A 27,534-nucleotide genomic window follows, 5' to 3' on the forward strand; every position below is an offset into this window, starting at 1 on the left:
ATTTCAGTTCCACTAGGTCTCAGGACAGAGACATATTTTACATACAGTCCTTAGTTTATATTTGGATATTTACACTTTTTTTAATGCTCACCTGTGTTGTAGTAAGATTAGTAAGGACTACCAAGCTGGATTTCAGGAAATTTGAAGACATTTTAATAAATTCATTTACAAATTAAATTCACTTTATTAGACACACCTGTTCAGCTGTGGTAAATGGGCTGATTCACCCATTCACACAGATCCCTGCTAGCATGTTTTTCTATGCTTTTTCTAAGAGCTTTCTCTCTAACACTTGATGCATTAGAGAGCAACTTGGGGTTCAGTATTTTGCACAAGAAGTCTTGCATGCAGTGTGCCGCAGCCAGGGATCAAACTGTTAAACTTCCAACCGATCTGCTGTACCTCTTGATCTACAGTCAGCCGAGAGATGTGTGCAGCAACAACAGAAGATTGGAAAATAAATGTTGCCTGGTCTGATGAGTCTTGATTTCTGTTGCAACATAAGGATGATAGTGTCAGAATTTGGCAGGAACAGCATGAAAGCATGGATCCATCCTGCCTTGTATCAACAGTTCAGGCTGGTGATTGTGATGATCTGAGCCTGAAACCAAATTAGTTTACTTGGAGTTCACTGCACTTAAATGCCTCCACTGTCACCAGATCAGGAGATCATGGTGGTGCAGCAGACAAATCTTCAGTAATTGTGTGATGTACCAAAATCTCTGGGGGATGTTTCCAAGCAGCTTGTTAAAGCTACACAAACAATTAAGGATGTTGTGAAGGCAAAAGTGGATCCAACCCATTACAGCAAGGTGTACCTTACAGCAAACTGGCCTCGGTTTCCGAGCAGAGCCATCAAAGGGTGGAGTGTGTCCACACGCTGTTCATTTGTTTGCAATAAATGTTAATGATGATCCTCATCCTGTATCCCACCCTGGTGATAGCCACAAAACTGTCACGCGAAACCACCCCTGTGAACAAATTTCACATTTGACTGGCAAAGTAGTTTCACGAGAGCAACATTTATTGAAATCAATTATATTTTGGTTCTTGTGAATTCCTGCTGGAATTCAGATGTACACAATATACAAAGGGTGCATTTGGTAGCAAATACTCTTTCTATAAAGACAGCAGCAGCAGAATTGGCATGTACAAAAATACACATTTGATTTCCTCACACCACACACCACATACGAAACAACAAGATAATATATTTATATAGAGATTTATACATATATATATATCTGCATCATAAATATGGAGAACTATACAGGCTGAACACAGTTCTGTAAAGGAGATAATAATATTAATAATAATACAGGACAAAGTACTCTATGAGATCATTTAAAATGGCAGCACATGACAATGGCCTTACTTCTGTGTGTGTGGTCCTGTGAAGAAGCTATGTAAGAGATAACACTGTTTATTACTGGTGCAAACTAACAATAGCTAACATTATCTGTGGGTATGTATTTACATACTTTTCATCACGGTAATAGACAGTGGAATAAGGCCATTTACTGTTAAGTGTCACTATGGAGTCAACACTGCAGCGCTGGAACAAAAAGATCATACATGTATGGACAAAACACACAAACTGGTACATCCAACTCAACATGCACTTGCTCAACAAGGTGTCTCCTTGCGATACCCAAAGGGTCCTGATGAGGATAATTAAGTGTTTTGAAAGCAAAACTAAATGCGATTTCTCTTTCAGCGGCACTGATTTTCTTTTGGCTCAGGACACGCTGACAATCAGCAATGCTTTCTTTTACACACACACACACACACACACACACACACACACACACACACACACACACACACACACACACACACACACACACACACACACACACACACACACACGCAGATATCTTCTCCTTCCAGGTCAGAGATATTAACCAGACTTACTGAGGACGACGCTGTGCTGTGTGTCTGCAGGATGCTTATACGAACACAAAAACTGCCCCCACCGACTCACTGACTCAGACAAACACTTCAGTCACTGGAAAAGAATTAGTTCACTTCATGGTTGCGATCGGTCACGAGCGGCACGAATGTTGCTCAAGTTTTTAATGTTACTGTTTGTACTGTCACGGCCTTCGTTTCCCATCAGCTGTAATGGATGTTCTGCTTGCTTTCTAAACATTTTGCAAGCTTCCCGAACATGAAAAAAAGGATTTCTTTGTCGTTTCTTTTTCTTACTGCTGACAAGCTCTCCAGACTTTCATCACATGCTGAAAAAGAAACAACCATAGATCTGGAAGGTGCACAAGGATGCGGTGAGAGAAACATTTTGTCCAGAGAAACCAGATTTTTGGTGTTCGAGACGCTACACTTACGCTGCATCTGTACCTCATAAAAATCTTAAACCGCTGATGTACCATTACAGTAGTCAGCAACAGGTTAAAGGAGTATATGAAAAATAATACAATAAAAAGACAGTTGTGTACAAGTTACAATATCACATGAAAGTCAGTCTCCCCTGTACAGTTTGTCTTTCCAAAGTTCCTTTTTACACATACGATTCTTCTGCAAAAAAAAGTTGCTCAAAGTCCTCCAGCCGCGGGTCACTGCACCGCCTGTTCTGCCACTCCTTCTTACCCTGCACAATTGCTAGCGTGACCTCATGACTCCTCTGCAGGCAGGCGTCCACATCCTCTTGACCTTGTGAGGAAAAGTAGTCCCTTACAGCCCTGGTGGCAGAGGGCGACAAGCAGAGGCGCGGCTTGGCGTGGTTATCTGACGCTCTGCCGTCTTGGGGCCGGGCTTTAGAAGCAGGAAGTCTGTCTAAGATAAGGCTGGGGCCACGGTTAGAGTTCACATTGACCTTAGCAGGCTCAGATGCTCGGCGAGGAAGGGTCTTCCTCCCTCTGTGGATGTCCATGGCAGGAGTTAGAGAGTGGGACTTTTGTCTTTGGAGGACCAGAGTGGTGGCACTCTGTCCAAAGAAAACACCTTTTGGGGGCTGCACGCAGCCACCTTCAGCCAGCCTCTGTGCGATCTCAGCTCCTGGGTTTGGTTTGAGTTTGTTAGGAGAGGTCTGGTCATGGAGCTGTCTCAGATCTTTGACTGTCAGAAGCTTCTCTGTCGCACCGTAAAAAGGAGAGTGGCTGCGCTGCAGCTGCAGCAGAGCCTGCTGGTAAGATGGAGGGCTGCTTGACCTATGTCTGCAGTCTTGATTTGTCACCATGGCCTCCTGGGCACTGACAGAGAAGCAGTTAGTGGTTGAGAAGGATTTCCCGTTAACCACGGGCAGGTCCTCCTCAGTGTGTCCACTATCGGGCTGCCTTAGCGTCAGGCACCGGTCCCTTTTAAGCCACGTGTTAGGGTGGAGGCCATGAGAGTGGGAAGCACTTTGGCAGGTTCGAGGGGGTTGGGTGGCTTGTGGCCAATGAGCCAGCGCTTCTCTCTGAGGGGGAGAGCTCCTTGAGGACTGCTGTGGGCGTCCAGGAAAAAGGGGGGAGAGAGGAAGGGGTTCATTTAACGGAAGTGGCACATTTGTGGCGTAGTCAGTGGAGTACTGTGAGAAAGCAGAGTCTAAGGAGCTGAGGGAGGAGCCGGTTGGTGAGGTTGCCGGTGAAGACAGACTGGAACAACTGGCATCCAGTCGCAGTGGCGGTGGAGGGGCATGCTTCGTCTTCCTCCGCCCGCTGTTCTGGATTTTGACTCCTCTCTTCTCACAGCCATCCTCTCCCTCCTCTTTCAGCTGCAGCCCGTTCAGCCCCTGTTCAAGAAAAACCTCATCCACATCTGCTTCCCCCTCCATGGCAGCATCGTAGCTCGCCTTCCTCACTGACGGGTGGCGGTTATCAGCATGAGCCAACACCATGCTTGAACTCGGCATGCTAGCCAGGGCTAAGGCCGGTTCTGAGCTCCTCCTCAGTCTCCTAGGACCCTGCGACGAGCCGTTGGCGTGGCGTACGCGAGGCTGTCGAACCACGGGACTGAACCTACTGGGTCTGGCCAGAGGCGGGAGCTGCAGCAAAAGGTTAGAATCGGGGTCAGGTTCGGGGTCGCCATCACTGAGCGTGATGACAGAGTCACGGCTGCAGCTGTCCGGCTTGTCTTTGTCGCGAAGCGGAAGCTGTTCCTGGAAGGGAGACTCGGGATCATCGTTCAGCTCGTTCTCCAGACTGTCGTAAGACGAGTCGTTCATCTGGAAGGACGACACATCTGGGAAGAAAAGGAGAAAACATGGTTCACTTTATTAGCAATTAGCAACAGTGCCATTTTTCACTGTAAAGAGTCGCTTTAACTGATTGGTTGCCATTGCTAGAGGACAAAAAAAAAAGATTCAATTAACTGAGAGCATTTCCTGAGCTGAATGAACAAAGTCACAGTTCACTGGTGCACATGAGGAGAACAGAGGACAAAGCATATCTCTGCTATGTGCTCTTTGACCCCTGGTGGTTACTTACAGCATGAGGAAGAGCTAACAGCATGAATGAGGATATTCAGTGCTATCTTAATCATGTGATCCTGGCAATCATTGAAATTACTGCAGGTCAATTTGTTGACCCCACTCAACATGACTTAAAGCTCCTGGGCAATTCAGTTGCACCCACACAGAGCAAGCTAGTCAGTCCCAAACCACCTTGATGCAACACAGTGAGGCTTTATCAGTACTTTTTCAGATAATAAATAAAGGATCCTTTATCCCACACACACAAAACACACACACTTGACCTTTAGAACAAATTTGACACAAGAACATCGTCTCCATGTGCATCTGTTTTTCTTTTGTTATGTTTTTTCACAGGACTAGCTGTGCTAAAACCCTCCTAGAACAAAGCTTTGCCACAAGAGCGTCATCAACTCCAGGCATTTATTTTGGGTTAAAATACATTTTCAGAATAACCAGTTAAATCTTAGATAGTAACGCTTAAAATGTTTGGTGGTTTTGCCCCCAAAATAAGGTTTAACAGGCTTTTCTTTCTTTTTTTACCAGCAGGTTATACAACTACATGTGCAACAACATTAGTGGCTTTTTCAGTTTCAGTTGATGGTAGGGGCGAGCGTGCAGAGTATTGTGGAATTTTACCATCTTATGCGTCAATGAAGTAGACTCAATTCAAGATTTTTTTAATGCCACACCTCTCCCTGTAATAGCTCTGGCTGTGCGGTTTCAGTTTGCATTTATTAAGTCAGAAAACTGAAAGCAAAAGAAACCCAAATTGCAAAATCTGTAAATGTTTCCATTACAGTTGCAGCCTGTTTGTTTTTTTATGGGATCAGACTCTTTAACAATGTAGGAATCAAGTCTCAATACTAAGCACTTTATTAGAGAGCAGTATTTTCTAGACCTCTTGGCTTTTTTGTCACTGTCTCAGCCATTCTTAACAGTTTTTTCCTACAAGCTTATACAACTAAACTGGATCACAAAATCATAAAATGTTAAGAAAAAGCCTGTACATCCTAATTAACTGTTTTTAAATTAAATTCCTACTGATATTCTGTCCTTTCTTTATTGTCTGGCCTAAATCTCAGTTCTTACCAGATCCATGGTCGCTGCTGCTGCTCTTCTGGCTGAAGGTTCTGAAGAGTGATGTGACGTCCCCCAGGAGGGTGCTGCAGTTCTCTATTAGGAAGCGAACAAGCTCACAAACCTGCAGGAACAAACAGCGCCTGATTATTTCATGTTGTCACCAACATCTTCACTTTGCTCTACTTCGGTGGCAAACGATTAGTTTTCACTCTTATAGATTAAGAGGTGTTTGTGTTTACAGATTCATTTGCTGAAGCTGGACCTCACGGAAGCAGCCAGTTCAGCCATAATTTAGCAACACAGAAAGTTTACTGTTATGTGTCTGTGCAATACCGATCGGACTCACAAACTGCAACGTGAAACACAAAACGTGGCGTCGTGACTGGGTTGCACCAGCCGACAGCTTGTGTTTTCCATCCTGGGGCACAAAGACATTTATGTCTAAGTCAGTGGTCCAATAAAAGCGATGTAGAGGCAAATCGGAGCAGAGAGAGGTCTGCCTGCTGCCACCACATCCCAGGCAGTGTGTAGGTACCAACTGCTGATTTCATTTGAAATTACTGACACAATCCATTTTTAATAAGACTAAAAACCGGAGTTTTGTGCAGCCATGGTCGTGTGAACGGCCTGTGTCATATTTTTAACTTGATACTTGTACTTGATGCACATTCTGCAGACATGTAAGTATTTTTAGATCTCACACCTTTCTATTTATCCAATAGCATTTAAAAGTGTAGATTTTCACAGCACCCTGATACATTTCTGATCTTTTAAATTGCTACACTCCTGCAAGATCGCTGAGGTCTGCGGATCAATTGCTCCTGGCTGTCCCGAGGTCCAGATTAAAGCACAGGGGAGATCCGGCCTTTGCTGTAACTGATTCGAAACTGTGGAACAAACTGCCCCTTCACACCAGGACCTCCCCAAAACTGGACACTTTTAAAACCCATCTGAAAAGACACTTTTATTCCTTGGCTTTTAAATCAGAATGAGTTTGTATTACTTTTATCTTATTTCTTACTCAAATCTTCTAATTTTATGATTCTTTTTCTTAACTCTTATCATGTCTCCCTATGTTTTTATTTCTTTTAATTATCTTAATTGTACAGCACCTTGGTCAACGTTTTCGTTTTAAATGTGCTATATAAATAAATTTGACTTTGACTTGACAGAAAAGCAGGAAACGGGTCACGCAGATGCTCAGAACAACGTCTGAGAAGCAGAGTGCTTAAACTTGTGTGTGGTTGTTAATACTGTAGCTACTGACTTGTGATATCACTGCTCTATGATATAGTGACCCAAATAACTTTGTGGCACTGTTTTCAAACAGCTGTCAAAAGCTCTTTTTAACATTTTTTTCCCATATTATCATTTTGGGGAAACATTTCTTTTCATTTGCTTGCGTTGATGTCAACCTCCACAGTGAACGGGAAAACATCGACTCCCTCTCCTCCATCCATTCCTTCTTACCAGCCCTGGAAAATGTCCTGATAATACTGGCTATGACATCATCAGTTGGCTTTGATACCGAATACAATGTAGGTGTAGTTTTTTTCCCCATTTTGTGTGCTTTTGTGTTTTTTTTTTAACTTAAAGCCAATCACGACTTTTCGCAGCAAAACCACGGCCACAAATGTCACAAAGGGGCAAGAATCTTTGAAAGCGATCCAAATACCAATCGTTCGCCGCTGAACGACTAATTTAAGCACATTCAGTTGATGTCTTCAAACACTGTAACGCTGTCTGTGCTTTATGAGTTTTATCAGCCCAGTTGGAATCCATCCTCAAACAAATCACACTACTTGGCAGAAACCGCTGCCTTTAAAACTAAACAGACAAAATTTACACACATGACGTCCTGTGACACAAATAGTTGGCAAACGCCGGGGCCACTGGGAAATTTCCACTGAAATCTGCCTGATGTGTACATAAATAAGCCTGTGACACTATGGAAATACTGCGCCGGTAAACACTCATTTGTTTGTTTGTGGGCCAGATGTTGTCTGGTCTGTGTCTGCACGGTGTCCGTATGCGCCAAAAAAACGTCGTCTGTCCAAACAAGGAGTAATCAGGCTGTGCTAAAAAGTCCTTTAAAATGGTTTTCTTTCCTCTAAACCCAGCGTTTTATTAAAGCTTGAAAAAAATCCACTTTTTAAACTACCACTCACAGTTTATTTATTTACATTTAAGCTAGCAGATGATGGATGATGAGCTGTACATTCAGAGTTATGTAACGCAATGAACTCCACAACTGTTTCTTTGAAGTGTTCAGGAAGCCAATCATCATCACAAACAACTTTAGTCGAGGTCATACATGCACGCTATCAATCAAACGGTGGCGTTCGTGATCAACAGCACCCAGTCAATCTGAATTATGTCCTAAATCCGTCCGTTTACAAATGAAACATAATTTAAAACTGGATGATGTGGTTATTTATGACTCGTTGAACTAGTTTTTTTATTTCTATTTTCTATAAAAGGAGTCATATTGCAGTTGCTCACAGTTTGCTGCCGCAAAGTCCTGGAGGGTAAATTGCTCTTCCAGCAAACTCGGGTCAGGTTTTTAAAGAAGACAACTAAACATGTGTGAACAGGGTGCGAGTTTTGGGAACTTGCGATCAATATACAGGACCTGCCGCAGTTCCAACCACCAAAAACAAGTCCCTGCCAGACCTTGGCAATGATTTACATAGATCTTGTTGCAAATCTCTCCCGTGACACTGACAGTTTACATCTGCATGGGAGGCAACAGAAAGGTAATTGTTGATTTTCAAACAGAGCTAACATTAGGCGGGTATTTAAAGTTGATCCGCCTCCAATATTTTGGATATAACATATCTGATCAAGACTTTTAAATAACCCAACACTGACAACCTAGGTTTCTTTGGAAAGGAGGAATTGGTGCCATATGGCCATGATAAAACACCTAGACCTTGGATTCCTTCTTTTTGTTCTCGTTAGATACTGGATCTATAGCTCTATCTATGGATAATGGCATTAATAAAATTTAAATATTACAGAAAACAGGTGAGAAAGATCCTCCAACCGTGTTATGGGTGTTGACTTTGCATAGTATGTCAACCAGAGGGCAACTTCCCTGTTGGCAACACGCGTGTTTCGAATGAAGCAAATAATTAGCTGATATAAACCAGCAGCGTAAATAGGAGGCTAGCATCACGAAGGTGTAAAAATCTACCCTGAATCAAATCTGTGCATCCATCCACTGTGGCAACACTCAGCATTCCTCACTGCCACCCAGTGAGAGTGAGCACTGCTACGTGATGCAAAGCACTGAACAAAAGGAGCCTGTGGGCATCCAGGAGATTTTCACTTATTCATCCATCAGCAGCCCATTCAGAACCTCTTGTTCACCTCAGTGAGATGTCATCTTTAACTCTCTCAAGCATTCAGAAAACCAGGAAATACGAACTCTATGCATCATTCACAAAATATGTATCTGTTGCATGAACTGCAGATTCCTACTGTAAGAGTATACAATAGTACTGCAAGATTTGGAAGAAATCTTCCAGTATTTGGGCGTGTATGTGCGTAAAAATGCTGCAACTGTGCACGCTGGAAAACCATCCGTGCAGCATTCTGAGCTGGGTATCACTTTTCTGTGATTTTACTATAATATAGAAAAGCAAAACAAAGCAGAAGAAAAGCAAAAGTTGCATTCTCCAGAGCCAAGCCTGAGGAAAAACAACTTACTTCTAAATGATTTATCTCTTCCTGTCTCCATTTAAAGTTAGACGCAAACTGCATTTACCTCAGATGCTCTTTAAGGGATATGTTCAGCCAAAAACCTTTAAATTATATGCTTCATGAAAGCAGGAGGGACACGAAGGCTAAACTGAACTGGCCAACAGTGAGCACAGACATGTCCTCGGAAAAGGTTGAAAACCGGCCAATACGCATCCACGATCCCCCCCAAAAAAGTTTTAAATTGGCCCCTGTCTTTGACTGCAAGGTGGGAATGCTGAAAATTTGTCTTCCCCCCCCCCCCAGGAAAATAGCCGCCTGTGCTCGAGACGAACACACAAATATGCGGTGTGCGAGAGGGAAAGTGTTATCAGGGGAGTATTTGTGAAGCTGATATTTAAGTATTTGTGGGTGATGAGGGTATTTTTTGCCAACGAGCACTTATGTGAGTGTGTGTGTGTGTGTGTGTGTGTGTGTGTGTGTGTGTGTGTGTGTGTGTGTGTGTGGAGAGAGAAAGAGGGTGTTTCAGTGACACAATTTTCCACAAAAACATCCCAGTCCTCAGATTCTGTAGGAAATTCTTTGCGTGTTTTCTCAAATGAACCTCAACCACTTCTAGACAAACACGCACACACACATGCACACGCACGCACGCACACACGCACACACACACGCACACACATACACACACAGATTGGAAAAGATAAGCAAAACAGCCACCCAGTGAGATTATGTGTAACTAAATAACTGTAACTTTCCAAACAGACCACAAATCAGCAGACTTTGTATGCTTAGGGTTTCAGTGACTATATGATGGGCTCTGGTGGGCGAGGGGCCTTCCTATGTGGGCTCTGGCTGTAGAATTAAGCCATTCCAGGCCAGAATGGCTGGCTAAGACATACGGTTGCTTCACTGCAGACTTCACTTTATATACACAAAAGTACAGAGAAACTGCAGTGATATTCATGCAGACTCTACTCCAACATTGTCACAAAGTAGTTCGAGAGGTAAATTAAATTTCCTGTTTTTGTTCTTGTTTTTCTTTACAATTAACGAGAATTAACCCCGGTGACACTCACCAAACTAGATGCTGTGCATGTGTTTCTCTATACGAGAAGCTAAACTTGCCGAGTCTTGTTCTAAACTCGGGGATTTGAAGCTTAGCTGAATGTAAGAGGCTTATGAGTAACTGTCAAAGATCACATGTGAATGAGACTGACAGTGCGTGTCTGTGGGACGGGGGTTTGCGTGTGTGTGACTGCTGTGTGGCAGTGGGTCAGCTCCTGATCTGAGGTGGGCAGTCACGTCCACGGGGAAAGCCTTCAGTCTGCAGACAAATGGCTCTTGGCCTGACGTGAAGTATGCATGTGAGCACTTAGTGTACGTATACACCTGTGTCAGTGAAGCCTCTGTAACTTAACTGTCAGTCAAATTCAGGTCTCTGCTTGGTCACGAGCAGTTTGCTTCTGTTTTTTCCCTCCAAATGTTAAATTCCTCGCACTCTGCAAACTGCCTGTGGAAGCAGATCAGAGCACTTTGGCTTTTTGAGAAACGCATTTTCTTGCGAGCGGGATGATAACAACGATACTACTCTAATCTCTATACATTAAGAAAATTTAGCTGCAGGCAGCAGATCTCAGGGTAGTATGTAGATGGGAAACAAAGGAAGTAGGTCTCCTTGCTCTGTGTAACCTAATCCTCCTATTAGCACCTCTGAAAGTCTTTAAGTTTCATGCTGTGTCTCGTTTATTTTGCATGTACAAAAACCAAAGTGTAGAAATTTGTGGTTTTTCCAGAGGTTCTGTGCAGAAATATTTCTTGGCCCCGAGCAGGCAAACTGCTCCGCTGTTACACTGAGACTCATATTACTCCAACAAACATCTCCCTCAACTCTCAGCAAGAAGGCTGGATAAGCGTTTTCCCCCAACATGTCACATTATTGTACTAAATGTGACCAGCCAAGTTAAAGATTTTAGATTTGGATAAGTCTCTAAAGCAGGGGTAGGCAACTCCAGGCCTCGAGTGCCGGTGTTCTGCAGGTTTTAGATGTCCTTGATCCAACACAGCTGATTTAAATGGCTAAATTACCTCCTCAACATGTCTTTAAGTTCTCCAGAGGCCTGGTAATGAACTTATCATTTGATTCAGGTGTGTTGACCCAGGTGAGATCAAAAACCTGCAGGACACCGGCACTTGAGGCCTGGAGTTGCCTACCCCTGCTCTAAAGTGTCCATAGGCCTGTCCCGTCTCACCTTTTTAGTGGCCTCCCCTTCCATCTCAGGGGTGCTTGGCGCCGGAGACCAGAGCATGCTGGGAGCAATGCAGACAGACAGGTTGAAGGCGTTCATCTGGTTGTCGTCGGCACTGCCCTGTATGCAGTGGAGTACCGCGATCACGTGTCGCAGCAGAAGCAGATTGTCACTGGGAAGGAGGTGGAGGAGCCTAATGGGAGTGGGGCAGGAAATGAGATCAAACACATTACGAAAAACATCCTCGGTCCCTGCTTCTTCCTTTCAGTACGGCTGCTTGTTTCTGCCCGGACGAGAATTTCCACTGTTGCTTTTTCTCCTAAGCAGAAGGAATTTTGTTTGTTGCTACTGGAAATACACACATCCCTGCTCTCTGTTTTTAGTTCTCATTCTAAACCTAAACTGTAGGTAATTAAAGGAAAAAACCAACAGCGTCTAAGGTGTTGCTCTACCACAGGCCACCAGAACAGCCATTTATTCAATCTTTCCTGTCCTGTGTTGCTGACTTATGTAAAATGCGCGTAGGATTTGCATCTTCTTGTCAGACACTGACAGCTATACGATTAGCAGGATGATCACGGCCTTAGATATCGCATGTTTTAGGATTTCAAGAGAGATCTCTTACCTCTGGACAGCTGGTATCCTCTCCTCTCCTCCTTCCATCGCTTCCATCCACTGGTCATACAGGTCCACGCACAGCATGCTGCCTGGGATATTTCGCAGGAAGTCCTGTATGCAAAACGTTTATAAGTGAAGCTGAAGAATGCCTTATACTGACAGACAGGCATTATAGACTGGAAACAACTGTCAAAGGGATTTTTGCTGCTCTCACTTTTTTATGGCTTCATCTGTGGTTGTGGTTCTTTCGATCCTAGCTTGGTGGTCGTATAATAATCACTGAACAAATCCAATTATGTTAGTGCATTTTTACTTGTGAAATTAAAGTTAGGCTACTGGCACAACAGGAAGGAGTTGTGATGATTGCTGACAGTGATATATCTTCCTCAAGGATACTTTAGCATGCAGACTGGAGCAGCCAGGGATTGAACCGGTAGACTAGTAAATGACTTCCTCTCCGTCCTGCAATTTAAAGGGCTACAGCCACCCCTTTATATCACAGGAGGCTGACAATCCTTGCACTCTATGTGGAAAAGAAGTGAAACAAAATTTAAAAAGGGAGTTGGACCATCTCTAAAAAAAAGAAATAAATGAAGAAGAAGAAGGCCCGAGCTACTCCCTGGATGCCCGACTGTATGACAGCCGTTTGGCCTGGATCCTGAACAATGCTGCACCTTGTGTGTGTGACTGGCCGTCTGCCTGGCTATGCAGAGACAGATTATCCTGTCTGGACTAAGGTGACTTTGGACCAACATCAGTCGTGCCTGTTTTCAGTTTCAAACAAGAAAGAGAGACGGGGGAAGAGCTGTGTGTGTGTGGTTACCTTGAGGACAGCAGCGATGACGAACACAGACTGGTGTGTGATCTCCGCGTCCTCGCTCCCACTGTCCAGCCTGTCTCGGAGCTCCCGGCAGGCTTTTGCTCCAGCTGAACGCCTGAAGACGCCTCTGGTGTATGGCCCCTCCAGGTACAGAAATGCCAGCATGTCCTTTGGGGGAACATCGAAACAGAAGGTTACCAACTTGTTCAGTTTAATAACAATGTCATTTGATGAAACAGGAGAACTTAATGTCAGAGATTACACAAGCGGGAGCTTAGGAAACAGGCCCTAATGGCAGAAGGCATTTCATTCCACTGAGGTCTTAATTGCAAAGAATTCCTGCCAGAATTTTTATCTCGATTTCAATTTGGCACCTCCCTTTAACAGATTCTTCTGTGGACCAACAGGAGGAACGTGTCTGAATCAGTGTTTCTACAAAGAACGAAAGAAAGACGTCTCTCTTAGAGGACACCTCAGTGAGAGGGTCACTCACTCCCAATAAGAAGAATGTGTACATTAAAATATATTCTGTTTCCAGGAAAAAAAATCTGATTTAATCTAAAATGGAAAATGGGTCCGCCAATTATTTTAAGTGGTTGGTGGATGTATTAAAGTCATAGAATAGTAAGATTGCAGCAGTAGAAGTCAAATAAAATGCTCCTAAAATAATCTACTTTCTCACACCCTCAAGTCTCTCGTTCCCTAACTAAACAGTCAACCTGTGTTCCCTCAAGTCAGGGTCCTGACCCCTGTTATGTGAACTCCACTCGGCTTACCATGACAGGTTTAGGCAGGCCGTTTTCTGGAGAGCAGATGGAGCTCAAGGGCTGTCCGAACAGCCGACCGTGAGCGGCGGAGAGCAAGGTTGGGGACAGGGGCACGCCGTCCAGCTGTGTGCTCGAACCTCTCCAGAAAGGCCAATTGATCAGAGATCTCTTTCTCTTAAAAGACTTCTGCTGACCAGGCTCTGTGGGTAGGAAAATAAAAATAGAGGAAGGAGAACTTTAGTTTGAGATATAATCAAACTTTTGTTGTTGAGTAATGGATGGCGAATGCGCCCCAAGGTACGTTCAGGAAACCAAACTGTTTGATTCACATAGCTTCAAAAGTGCAGACTCAGAAACTGTTTCGTAATGTTTACTTTTGTGGGCTTGAATTTCGGGCAGAACTGCTTACGAATTGCCCATCAGCGTCAGATGCAGGAGCTTTTCATCATGCATCATGCTAACGCGCTGCTCATGGTTGAGAAATGAAAACCAATGAAAGCAGATGTGATAGACGATGGTTTACTCTGTTTACTCATGCGGGTGCGTTTAACAAAACCTCATAGCGAGCTGATATAGGTCACATCTCTGCTTTCCTGTCTCAATAAAGGCTAAAAAGAACATGTGCATGTGACTGCGTGTTCCCTTTCCTAAGTTTTTGCACAGCAGTGCAAAGGCACAATGTCTGCCTGTGTAGTTCAAGCACCAGCTCAGCATGTTTTTGCATAGCACGTGTGCACTGAAGTGCCTATAAATAAGAATGTACATTTACTTTAGCGTGTAATTAGACATCTAAAATAAACAAGCAGTTTAAAAAGCTAGTTTTAGCATGATTAACTCCCGTGGAGCGCATTAGAATTACAATTAGCTGCTAAACAGAAGAAATGTATATTTAATAATGACTTAATTTCTTTGTGTTTTGGACTGCTGATTAAATAAAATGTCACTCCGGGCTGAAATGCATTTCAAAAACCTTGATTCATATCACAAATGTTATGATAATGACTCATTCGTCACTAATTGTGGCAGCACTGCCTTTCTGAGCCACCGCCGACGTTTTTAGACGGGCAAAATGTGCAAACAGTGCATTAAATCTCTTAAAGGGCCATTGTAGTGAAATGTAATTGTAGCAGCTTTGAATTGCCAACAATCTTGAAATGATAACATTTATGTTATTAAGCGTCGGTGATTTGTATCCAAGGGTGGGACTCAACCTAACAAACAAAAGATTCTTTCGGTGGGCGGGGGACCCATCGGCCCCGAAAGGGCCCTCAGAATACACGCCATACCTCACATAGAATTCATTATTTAACAATCTGCCGTGGCGTGATGCCCAAATACACTCTGGAACAAAGTTCAACAGTAACAGATTTACTGGCCTGTTCTGGCACTTCTCAGCAGGCCTTTGCCATCAAAAAATGAAAAAACATGACCTTGGTGTAAATCAGGTGTTACATCATTACGGCTCTCGAGGCAGGGAACCGTTTTAGAGACAGTGGAATGAGGAAACAGACACAGACGACATGTCTGGGTGGGCAGTCTCTGTCATCTTACACTAATCTTCTACTGTGTTATAAAACAGGTGCTAGATGTTGTATTTCTCTTCATTGACAATGAAATTACCACAGACATGACTACACAGTGACGTCAGTGTCCTGTAATAGAAACCCCAGATTACAGGTGCTGACATGTTAGTAGTTTACTTATTTCATTTTTAGGCAAATGGAATAATCTTTCATCTTTGCATAAATGCAATAATTCTATTCGATTCTTAGTTTTTCCAAATAACCAAATCAACACTGCCGGTGTAGCTAGCTCCAGAGGATGGGCCAACCTGGCTCTGTCAGTGTTGCCAACTTAGCAACCTTGCCGCTATACTTTGCGAGTTTTCAGACCCCCTTAGTGACTTTTTTTTTTTCAAAAAAAGCGACTAACGACAAATATGGCGACTTTTGCTGGTGTTATTAGGAAGACGTATGACCACTTTTTGACGTGAAAGCACGTATCGCTCTTACTCTCAACAAGCAGCGGTGCTACCGTGGGCACCTCGCCCGTGCCGAAGCGCTCACAGGCGGCGGATAGTCCTCACGCAACACTCCCCCCCAGCTGCTGTCAGAGCAGGAGACGTTCACCCCTACGCATCCTGCAAATGAACCTCCAGTGAGCGAAGCCGCTGCTCCAGCCCTGACTGTAATGACGTCAGTTCTTCTTTTACTCTTACTTTTTGTGGATCACAAGCTTTAAACCTACTTAAAACACACACACACACACAGACTTTTTTGTGTGTCTATGTGTGTGTGTGTGTGTGTGTAACTCCGCCAGAGGCTGTTTTGGGTCACAAGCCCGGATAAAGGAGGAGGGTTGGAATGACTAAAAAAACAATAATTGCTAAAAGAATTTAATTTGTAGTTCCAAATATATTCAGAATGCATTTAGGGTGTTTTTTACTCACTTTACGTCTCGTCCAGGATGCTATTTCTCTCTCCTAAAAGTTAGGTTACAATTACATAAGCATGACAAATTATGCAAATTAGGCGATGACGTCATTTAGCGACTTTTAGGACAACCAATAACGATTTTCCTTACTGAGGAGTTGGCAACACTGGGCTCTACTGAACTGTAGGAAATGAATGCTTTGACAAGCAGACTTTAAGCCACTTCCAAGGGTGGACATGCCAGTAATATGGTTCATATTGTAATGGGAACATAGAAAATCTCTTCTTGCAGTTGAATGCACAACAATACCTGTTTTTATAGGTCTAGTACAAAATCTTTGCTCATTTTTCAAGTGCTGAGACAGCATAGATCTGTGTTGCTGTGTGCAGTGGTTCTTTATCCACGTTCAGCCTCACTCTCTGTTGCTGCCATGAGCCACCTCAAAGGCTTTTTGTCCAGTTACAGTATCTCCCCAGTAGACTGGCACAAACTGGACATGAAGCATGTTGGGGAACAACTGGAGGAGTTTTATTTGTCATACACCCGCTAGTTGTTAAACATGTACAATTTCCTGTGTGATTGTTTGAGAATAAATGGCTGAAATGAGGCTTTTGTCAGGGCTACAAGCCAGTAAACACATATTCGTTAGCTTTCTGGTTGGGCGCGAGCAATTAGGCATGTATGGTGGCGGGGCTGTTATGGAGAGATTACGTAAGACCCTGTTGTGCCTGAAGCAAAGGAATCTGAGGCAAAGCTTGCGGTTGGCAAACTGGAGCCTACTTGACTGGAAAACACACATTTTTTTTCTCCTCTGCTTCTTCCCGCCACTAAACCTCATCATGTCCTTTTTCCATCCTGGTCTCCGTACCCGCAGTTCATCCTCACTCCTGTCCACCGTCATGTTGTTTTTCTTCCTCCTAATTTATCCGTACCTCTCCGCTTTAAGGTCCAAGTTTCAGTCTTTTGGTCTGCAAATCCTTTCTCTCTCTGCCATAGTTGTCTGTTTCTTTTTCCTTCACCTCTACTGACCTTCCACACTTACTCAATAGCTGTGTCATCTCTTTCTACTTTCCATCTTCCTATTCCCACATTTATCCGGTCCTTCTGGGGTTTCTTCCTCTTTGTCTGTCCGATGTTTTTCTTATTTTGACACCGCGTCTGTTCCAACCCCTGCTGTAACCCACCGCTCCATTAAAATGCTCTTCCCACCGTCGATGACGCTTTTTTTCCCCTTCTTGTCCACCTGCTGATTCAAACTGAGGACTAACAAACACGACGGTAACCTCAAAGACGAGCACAAACATACTGAAATGTTTTATATAAGTGGAACTCGCTCTGGGAAGTACTTTCAGTTCTGTATTAATACTTCTGTATCCTCATATTTCCTCTTGTGGTTTCACAGAGAGTTAGATTTATGGATGGATTCCTCACAGTGACCAACCATGTACTCAGAAAACCTAAGCTGCCACGGTAATGACAAAAACAACAATGTTTACTTCTCTCACTTCATGAATATTCCGTGGTGCATGAAGGGCCATCATCAGAATGCTACCGTTTTAAACCCCAAACGATTAACTTTAAATACTTAATGGTGGATGTAATTTTAATACCTACTACTAATAAACACAACCAAAATACCAGACACATACTGACTATGAAATCCCTTACCTAAAAGTTGAGTCTGCCCAAGGACAGCCTTGTTGGGTTTCAGTATAAATTGGCACTGCGTGTCTGGAGGGAGACACTGGTCCAACAGAAGAACCCCTGGGCAGTCTGTGGGACTCAGCACATCCTTCCCTCCTCCTCCTCCAAGTCCTCCACAATTGCTCCCAACGTCACGAATGTGGCTCATCTTGATGCTGAAGGGAAACTCGTGGCCTGAATGAAAGGTCAAAGTTTAGCGCTGGAGGGCCTGGTGTTTGCAGTCTGTGCACCTCACATGATGCTTTAAAAAAAAGGGGCATATACAGCATTGCATTTTGCAACACAGCGTCATAAATTCTGTGTTTGCGTGTCAGGAATTCTGTGTGGACTACAAAACAAAAGATTATGGTAACACAAAAAACCCACAAGAAAACCACGTCCTCTGAAATGTTCCCAGATGGTGAGTTTTGAACCACTGATGCATGCATAGAAGTGAGAAGTGGAGAGTTTTTTTCTAAATACTCATTGAGGAAGAGACGCTGTGTTTCTAGATGTCAGTACGTTTTGTTATTCACCACATCCTACATCATTACCCAACTGTTGAACTACTTCTTTTAAGGGTGCCTTTAAAAGGGAAATATTTTAAGGTAATCAAATTCAGCCATATCTATTGTGTGTCCCAGATGTGACTGGAGACCCATAAAAACACAAGAAAGAGACCTTGTCTCCTTGTTCCTTTTCTCCGCAGATCAGAAAGTGTGTGTCTTTGAATGAGGTGCTCAGATTTGCAGCTGGTTGTGACATCAAAACTAGATAAGCACATACCCCAGCTGGTCAGCAGATCTGCCAAAATAGGACAGTGAGCCATTGTTATTTCCTAGCTAGAGCAGCTTCTCCAAACTCAAGGGCCAAACTGTTTGTTCTACGAGCACAACGTGCCAGCAAGTGTTAACAAATTACGCAGCTAATGATATCAGAAGGCTGAGGGAGAATAGGAAATTATGGGAACCAGTAAACAAAAGACTGTGTGTCAGTTACTGCGTTTTTTATGTTTTCTTTTGTTCTCTGGTCCTTACTGACCTCAGATTGCTTTTTTTTGGCTCCATTTTTACTCTGCTTACTTCTTCCCTTCTCTGTACTGAATTTTAAAACCCATGAAATCCCAGCAGGGTCCCTCTTGTTTCTGTGCTTTTCATTTTCTGCTGTCAGACAACACCGTGCCTATGAAGTAGCACGCGCAAACCATGTTCCAAGCTTCCCCTCTGCACTGATAAAAACCTGATTTTATAAAATCATGATACACGCACGGAGGCCTACGCTGTGCAATGATTTGGCCTCATTTAGATCTAAAATGATCACTTAAAGCAGAGGTGTCCAACTCCAGGCCTCAAGCGCCGGTGTCCTGCAGGTTTTAGATCTCACCCTGGGTCAACAGACCTGAAGCAAATTAGTTCATTACCAGGCCTCTGGAGAACTTCAAGACATCTTGAGGAGGTAATTTAGCCATTTAGATCAGCTGAAAACCTGCAGGACACCGGCCCTCGAGGCCTAGAATTGGACATCCCTGACTTAGAGAGAAAGCCAGAAGCAAAATCATGGCTGCATCTGATATATGAATGGATTACTGCGCCAACTGGCTGCTGCAGTCATTCATTCACAGAGCGCTACCTAAAAAGGCCGTGGGCATCAACGGCTTAGTTGGATTTAAAAACGCCGATAAAACTGCGGGGTCTTCATGAAGGCTGAAATAAAGTTCTGTTTCATAACCAGTTCGAGGTACCTGTGAGACTTACATAAACTCATTAAAAAGGGGTATAATGTGACTGCTTTAAGCTATTTTTTATTATTTTGTTTTATACAGTGATGTCAGTAGGACTCACCGATAAGTGGATATGGAGGGTCATCCTTAATGGAGCTCACCCACAGCCGGTGGTCTTTAACGCAACCCTAAGAAGAGAAAAAGAGAATCACTTTTAATGAGATTGCAAAAAGAAACTCCTTTAGTAAAAACTGCTCTGACACCACTTCAGCCATCAGGTTTTGCACTGTTTCACAGAGCTTGTGAATCCCAGAAGGTCCATTACTGAGAGCCTCGAGAGAGTTTTGTAGCATCGCACGACAAAGTTTAATATCTAGCGATCCTGAACACAGGCCTTCGGTTACTTACTGATATGCTGAACTGCAGCAGAGCCATGCGGATGACTTCAGTGGTGCTGTCTGTGTTGCTGACCGCAAGCGTCTTGGCCTGGTGGAAACATTTTTGGGTAAACATCACGGAAATATGTAGATGTTTGTGTGATCCGTAAGTTATAGTGGTGCTAGAGATGTTATAATAGCTGTTTTTGTGCTGACAGAGGCAATGAAAACTCACGGGGGATGAAGGGAAACTTACATATGCACAGTTTCCAATATCCTTTGCGAAGATTTTCAGAGGAATGGTCTTTGGGTCGTCCTTCTCTTTTCCCTCACTTATCCGACTGAGTTTGGTGGAAAACAGGGAATGGGAAGGAGGTCAGTGTTATAGCGAGAATATTGTTTTAGAATAACACTTTTGTATAAGTTTATGAATTTGTCTGTTAATACAAAACATTCATGCTGTGGAGGCTTCAGCTTAATCATTTTATTCTTTAAAATCAAATCCTTTCTGGCCTGTAGAGGGGAATCTGATTTGCAAGGAAGAACTTTAAGCTAAACAAAGCATTAGGGCCAAAGAAAAAGAACCTCTAATCAATATGTTACCTGTTGACGAGCGCCAGCCACTTGTCCTTAGTCTCTTCAGAGCTGAAATGAAATCAGTGATGTTACAAAACACAATCAGAGGAAAAGTAACTGTCGCTCTTGCTTTGTTATGTAACTCCCGCAGTTAAAAACCAGACTTCCCCCTGGAGCCATGACTGGATTCCTCTTGATGGAAAATATAATGGGTGTGTTTGTGAATGGGTACACAGGTGTAGATGCTGCTAAGGCAGGTGCAAATATACGGCGCTGAATACATCTGTACGTGCTGCATGTTTGTGCCTGTGTGTGGTTACTCGCTCTATTTTTACTGAGACAGCTTTATGACTGAAAGCTGCCATTGTGCTTAAGCTTTTTATGGATTTTGCGGTGGGGTTCTCTACTATACTGTACATCTGCACCTCAGTACATTGCGTACTTTTCCAGAAATATTCAGGAGTAAGCGGTTAACGGGCTGGCAATGAATACTTTAGAGGAAATTGAGTTACCTCAAGCTTCTCCTGTTTGATCGAATCAAGATAATTTGAAAAAACATGGCTACATTTCACCTTCTAGGAATTCCTATTCTTGGATGTGAACAATTTGTACATACCTGAAGGTGGCTACACAGTTACAGGTGGGCCAGCCCATCACGAAGCTCCTCTCGGGGTTCGTGCTTCCTTCGCACACTTCCTCCATGCAGTTAGCCGTCCACATCTCGCAAACCCGGACCTGAGCCTTCACCTTGAAATGAGTAGGAGACCTGCAAACAAGCAAAACAGCATGCTATATTACAGTGTTTTGTGATAAATGTGATAAGTGCTCATATCTATCAACTGGTTTCAGGGATTCAAGGCATTCCACAAGGAACTTTTTGGGCATTAAGTGCGGAATCTGACTTAGTTTTCTTTAAATAACTGATGTCCATAAACCTCCTGTGGCATATGGCAATCTAAAAAAACACTTAATATAGAAGCAAAATATTAAAAGATTCAGCTATTCTCAGACGTTAAACACAGGCATGCTCAGTAGACATGTATTTATGTGCCACAGCATCTGTAATTATCGAGGGAGATGATCCGAATGCATACATTTGGCAAACAAACACATACTCTCTGCTTTATGGATATAAAGGCGCACGCACACAGACACACACACCACTCAACTTTTAAAAATTTCCCCTCCTCCCTCTTGCTATCACTATCTTTCAAACACATACACACCAACACACATTCCTCTAACTCACCCTGGGTTCAGCCACAATGTATTAAAGCCAATTATAGCATACACTCTCTCCACTGAGAGGGTCAGCTCCGCCCACTGGCACATGACTCCCAGGACAGACCGCAGCCATCCTGCTGTGTCTGCACTGAGGGGTTTGTGTGTACAGTAAGTACATACTGTAAGTGTGCAGAGCTTGTGTGTTTATGTGTATGTGTGAGTGTGTGTGTGTTTGTGTGGACCTCAAAATTGTCTATGTGCCCTTTGCTTTCTATATTTGAATGTGCTTGTGCTGTGTAGTTTGTGGGTGGGAAGCCCCATACTTTAGGCCCAAGGCGAGCCAGTTTGGCTTTGATCTGAGCCAGGCTTCATATGGATTTAATTGGCTGGGAAATAATTATATGCTGGGGGAAAAAATGAGGGACAGAGTAGTAAAAGAAGCAGGAGAGTATGTAAAGAGAGACAGGGGGAAACTCCATCCTTCACAAATTTTCTTTTGCTATGACCAGCAGAGAAACAACTAGGAACAATGAAATGTTGCACGGCCGCTTTTTGTTCCTATTTTTCCCTGTTTATGTCACTCTGTCTCTATTTCCTGTTCCGCCCCCTCTCACACTCACAACCACGTATAAACATCTCCCTGTCATTTCACAAAACACTGAAAGAAACTTACTTGGCCTTGGTGACGAGCAGGGTGTCTGTGAAGAGGAAAAGGTGTCTCTCCTGGATCTGCAAGCCGGTCTTTAGCTGTGTTTGGGCGTGACCCAGGAACAGACGGCCTGGACACTCAGCCAGGAAGGCCTGGACTAGAGGACAAGTCTCTGGGCTTACTGGCGTCAAGCAGCTTTCCCTGGGGGGACAAAACCGAGACAACGCAGACGCAAGGAATGATTTACACTATTGATCCCCAAAGGAGAAATTTGTGGTTTGGAGTATGTGGAAGCATGCACTGAAACAACAGGTTTGGAAACACAGTTGGACTGAATTTCTCTTTGCTTCGCTCAACAGCTATTGCAAAATTGCCACAGAGCTCCTGAATAGCTCACAGAAGCTGCCGAGTGACAAGAATAAAAAAGAGTGAAGAAACATTGTGAGCTTGAAACACCTAAAAAGTGAGCAAAGCAGTTGTAATCCACTGTGAGGATAGAAAGAGGAGATTTAAGTAACTCGTCTGAGCAAGACACTTAAGAAAGTGTGCACCTTTCTTACTAATGGATCCAAATCAGGCTCCCCCAGCCCCTGAGATACCTACCACCATCACGAAACTCAAGAATCAAATGAAAGACTATTAGCTTAGAAGGATGCAATTCAAACACTACCTCCCTTTAATTTGGATTACCACCAGGAAGACGTTAAGGCATAAAATGTCTGCCTGGCATCGTATGAGGAAACTAGCTCCATCCCGGTAAACACTGAGGAAGCTATTACGACTTTAAGGTCGGGAGTCAATGCTTTGCGGTTTTGAAACAAAACCCATGGTATAGCTCAATCTGAACAACCTTGAACGTTTTGTATTATATTGGCCACAAGACCACGACTTTATTTCCACATACATTTGGTTTAGTGGAGTAATACTTTATTCTTTATTCCTGCATATTTTCTTGTGGAGGGTTTTTTTTCCTCCAAACTTATACAGAATGTGAAACAACCAGGAATGGTGTAAGTGAAAGCAGGAATCCCATGTAGCATGTGAGCCAAGCTGTGAAAAGGCTTAGCTGACCCTCCAAATTTGAGCATTCCTCCTCATTTTTCTCCTCATTCCGACTCTTATTCCCAACGCACGTAATCTAACTAATACAAAAAAAGACAAGATTATAGTTTTAGAACATCAGGGAAATTGTTTGGCTACAAAGAAAAATCAGAAGGGCTATTTTTTAAGACGAGACAAAATCATTTTTTAGAGGAAGAGGAAATCATTTGAGAGCTCCATCCTTTCCTGTTTATTTGGAGGTGGCTGATAAAAGACCCAAATATCCACTTACATACACATTTTAAATCTTTCTCCGCTTTTCTTAGTCTCTTTCATGTAAACAGACGTGTGCAAACACAAACACACACACTAATGCATGCACACACCCTCTTCTTAGGATAGTTTCTCACCCCCGATGCCTACCAGGACACATGCAAGGACACACTTTTCTGCTGCAAAAATCTGAGAAAGAACCAATATTTGGAAGCCAGGGAAGATGAATCTCTTACTCGCCAAAGTCCTTCCAGCTACAGCATAAGCGGTTACGTAATTAATTAACAAAAACCAGACGGCCACGCTAGAGTGCTTTCATATTATTTCTCTTTGTGTGTCATCCAAAAATAAATTCAAATGTGGGCTCAGTAAATTTAATTAGGTTCAATGAATTTAGCCAGCAGAGCATCAGTGATTCAGTGGAACATGTTGGCCTGCAGAACCAGGATCCAGGACAACTACACGGGCACACTCACAGCTTAAAAATAAATACTTTCTATGTGACGCAGTTTCATTTCTTTTGTCTATTTACCCTTACCCTCCAGTCATATAACTAATGCATTTCTTTCTTTGCATCGCCTTCATATCACAAATATAAATTCTCCAAAGCACAGCTGATAGCTGGCTCTCATTAAATCTTTCAAGGTGGCACCATAACGTAATGTTGCACACCCCCTAAAACAGAGAGGGACACCGAAATGTAGTTGAGAAATGCATCTGTCAGAAGAGCCCACACACACGCACGCACAGATCAACATGGACAATAACACCTTCCTGTAAAGCCTCTTTCACATCTCACTTCCCCACAAAAAGGGCAACATCTTCCGTATTCACCGCACATCTCTTCCTCCTAAATGTTAGAGTGACAGCTGAATCGGACGGATGAACAGCTAATGGCTCCAATGTGCATCGTGTGATGTTGATAAATTGAGCGTCCACCCCGCCCGCGCATACATGGCCACCTTTGTTCAGGCACGGCTCCGTGAGGAGAACTGTTGACTTTCTAAAACACGATATGGGAGGGGGGAGCGGGAGTTGTACAATGAGCTGCACAACGCCGCATACTAATGTCCCCGCATGAATATTTAAGCAGGAGCGGGAAACATTTCTGCATGAAAGTCTTATAAGCATAAATCACCCAGTCTGACAGTCACAAGTGAGTTTCATTTACACAGCAAAAACTGACAGATTTGTGAAAAAATGGCTCCTAATCATTAAACGCCTGATTGATGAGGAGTTGAGCGTATCGAGAAAAGAAAACGACACCATGAAACCGAGAACTACGAAGTTATAAAGCTCGAGGGATGGAATTATGAAAAGCAAGCGTTACAGAGAATGAAGAAGACAGAATCGGTGTTCAATAAAAAGGCCAAATTTGAATCACAAAGAAAAGCATCCTCATCACTGAGCCAGACTCTGTTAACTTGTTGTGACGGCCCAAATGAAAACCCATCTGCAGAAAGAAATGGAGCTTTTTCACGTGTAAAGAAAAGCCTGGCTGTGGCATCTCCTCAGCCTCGTGCAGCAAAAGCACCGAGTATTTAAATCATGAAGGAAGATAAGTAAAGCCTTAGTCATGGACATGAGTATGATCCATCAGGTGTGAGTGCTACATACCCAGAGGGAAAACAGCTGGACAAACAGCTGGAACTTTCTATGCTTGTCTTGTTTGTTGCTTAGCTTTCTTTCCACTCATTGTTTCCACTTTCTTTTTACCACTTATTTCCAGTTCCAGGTATTTCCCATTGTAACGGGATCTTAGTGGGGCTAGATGCGCTGTTTTGCTTATATTGCTGTGTCTTGATGCACAGTTTAAAGTCTCCCCAGCTGTCAAACAGTCAGCCTAGACAGAACAGACTGACTCCCTCAGGGCAGAAATGACACTTATATAACTGTCCATCTGCTCAGCTTTGATAATAACCCTGAGAAGAACGCTGAGTGTCATTTATGTGTCTCTGTGCATCATCTGTGTCATTAATTTGTCTGCAGCTAATTTGTCTTTGGTGGCAAATCTGCTTTTCCTGTATTAAGTCAACACATGGCGAGAAGAAGCAAATAAATGGAAATGTGTTCAGAGCAAACTTTCAGCCTCGCTCTTATTTCTCATGAAACGCGTAAATTCTGACAGGGAATAAAAATAAAGATAGGACGAAAAAGCAAAGGCAGAGATGTCCGTGTTTCCTCTTTCACCGCCTTAAAGGGGAAGCCCAAGCCACAAGAAATTAAAGGGGGAAGAAATCGAAAGGAAAATAATGTAAGAAGCTAAATATTTTATTCATTTTTGTGACCATTCATTAAATTTCAGCACAGTTCAGCAGTCTTCAGTCAAAGCTAGTTTCTTCTTTTGTCTCCTCTGCTCTGCGCAAAGTGAAACAGAGAGCAGAGGAGAGACTTGTGAAGTGCAGATAACGTTTTTTAATTTGGAGACCCCCTTCCCCCAACTACAAGAGATGTCACCCGTTGAACCTTTGCATATGTTTCTGTACGAGGAGGGTTGAATCACCAACAGCCTGACCTCTTTGTCCCAGATAAAAGATCTTCAGACAAGCAACAATTGGCATCTCTGTGCACGAAGCAGTGAAAAGAGACCGTCTGTTAACAAGCGGATTTGGGAAGACATCATTTTTGCATAAACACACTCCACTCCGCACCATCGCCCGAATCACAGTGGAAGCTTTTGTTTATCGTGGCATAAAAACCCCCGAAGGCTGCAGTAAGACTGGCAATAAAGAGATTACTCACTTCATTACTCACACATTTCTGAATTACATTCCTACTATAGTTGTAACTAGGTCAGGAGCTTTGATTTGTTTTTATCTGTATAGGTGCCTTTTTCCTTCTACAGAACAACTCCTTAACCTTCCTAAAACCTGAAAAGGGGACTATTTTGCATCTTTCTATTGCTAATTAGACCCCTAGAAGAATGGGAAACAAAAAAACCAAAAGCTAAAAAAGGCTAAAAAGCTCTACAGATTTGAAGGAAACTGAACAGCCAGGCAACATCTCATTCAAATACACTATAATAACCATTAACAATAACGCACTAACAACTCACTACTGCACATAAAACAATTAAAACTTGACCTTTTTTTGCTCTGCGTGCATCAGATAGGTTCATAGGCAAAATATAATGTTAGTTCATCCTGACACCAGTGCCCTGATATAGACGAGGAAGCACACACACACACACACACACACACACACACAGACACACACACACACACACAGGGATGAGGTCAGAATCAGGAGCTAGAATTGCCTAGGGGCTGTCAGCCATGATATCCTTAACAGAGCTCATTATTACAACCAGGAAATGATTTTTGCATGATGTGCAAGTGGGTGTGTGTTCTTGAATTTGTCATTTTGAGATCCAGATGTCAACAACCAGGAAAAAAACTGAAAACTGAGATGTTTTTAATTTTTTTTACATTTCTAAAAGTCATTACTCAGAAATAAGATTAGATTTAAGATTAAGTAAAGAGCCGTGTGGTTGTCACATTTATGTGTGCGCGGCTGATAGCACGTGAAAGTGTGAGGTCAGGAGGGGTCCATGTGTATAGATTTCATTGCCTGAAGGTTGAAGGAGACCCTTAATCCCCCGCACTGTAGTTGGGAGGCAAAGGGATGACGTTATACTTCGAGATGAAGTGTGAGAGTTTGTGCACGGAGGTGATGTAAATGGCTGCGCTAAAGGTCCAGAGACCCTTCCGGTGCCTCTTAGGGCTGATGGGAAACACAGGCAAGGACGCATCTCAGGGACAGAGGGGAGGGAAAGAAGAAAAAAGAATCTCTTGTGAAAAAAGACACACTCCAAACAATGGAAACTTCACCGTGCCAATTTTTTTTTTTAATCCTTCGTTTTGTTTTTTGTTTTTTCCCCCGGTACCTCAGAACTCAGTTCATTGTAGCAC

At 43.2% G+C, this 27,534-nt stretch overlaps 1 protein-coding gene across 2 annotated transcripts in view; it reads right to left on the reverse strand.

Moving 5' to 3' along the window:
- Nucleotides 1-1,781: 1,781 nt before the first annotated feature.
- LOC146650526 (rho GTPase-activating protein 20-like) overlaps nt 1,782-27,534 on the reverse strand; it is a 70,749-nt gene continuing 44,996 nt past the window's right edge. For both annotated transcript variants that reach the window (XM_085383940.1, XM_085383941.1), the window contains exons 3-15: nt 22,334-22,510; nt 21,053-21,202; nt 20,464-20,505; nt 20,117-20,201; nt 19,892-19,969; nt 19,605-19,671; nt 17,749-17,958; nt 13,657-13,847; nt 12,884-13,048; nt 12,068-12,171; nt 11,446-11,635; nt 5,501-5,612; nt 1,782-4,179 (exon numbers count right to left, since the gene is read on the reverse strand). In XM_085383940.1, the coding sequence (XP_085240066.1) occupies nt 2,519-4,179; nt 5,501-5,612; nt 11,446-11,635; nt 12,068-12,171; nt 12,884-13,048; nt 13,657-13,847; nt 17,749-17,958; nt 19,605-19,671; nt 19,892-19,969; nt 20,117-20,201; nt 20,464-20,505; nt 21,053-21,202; nt 22,334-22,510 (3,232 nt within the window). In that variant the 3' untranslated portion in view covers nt 1,782-2,518. The remainder of the gene's footprint in view (nt 4,180-5,500; nt 5,613-11,445; nt 11,636-12,067; nt 12,172-12,883; nt 13,049-13,656; nt 13,848-17,748; nt 17,959-19,604; nt 19,672-19,891; nt 19,970-20,116; nt 20,202-20,463; nt 20,506-21,052; nt 21,203-22,333; nt 22,511-27,534) is intronic.

This window comes from Rhamphochromis longiceps, linkage group LG16, assembly GCF_057381845.1.
Source record: "Rhamphochromis longiceps isolate RC_006_pf linkage group LG16, R_longiceps_female_GT1.1, whole genome shotgun sequence".
Classification (NCBI taxonomy): Eukaryota; Metazoa; Chordata; class Actinopteri; order Cichliformes; family Cichlidae; genus Rhamphochromis; species Rhamphochromis longiceps.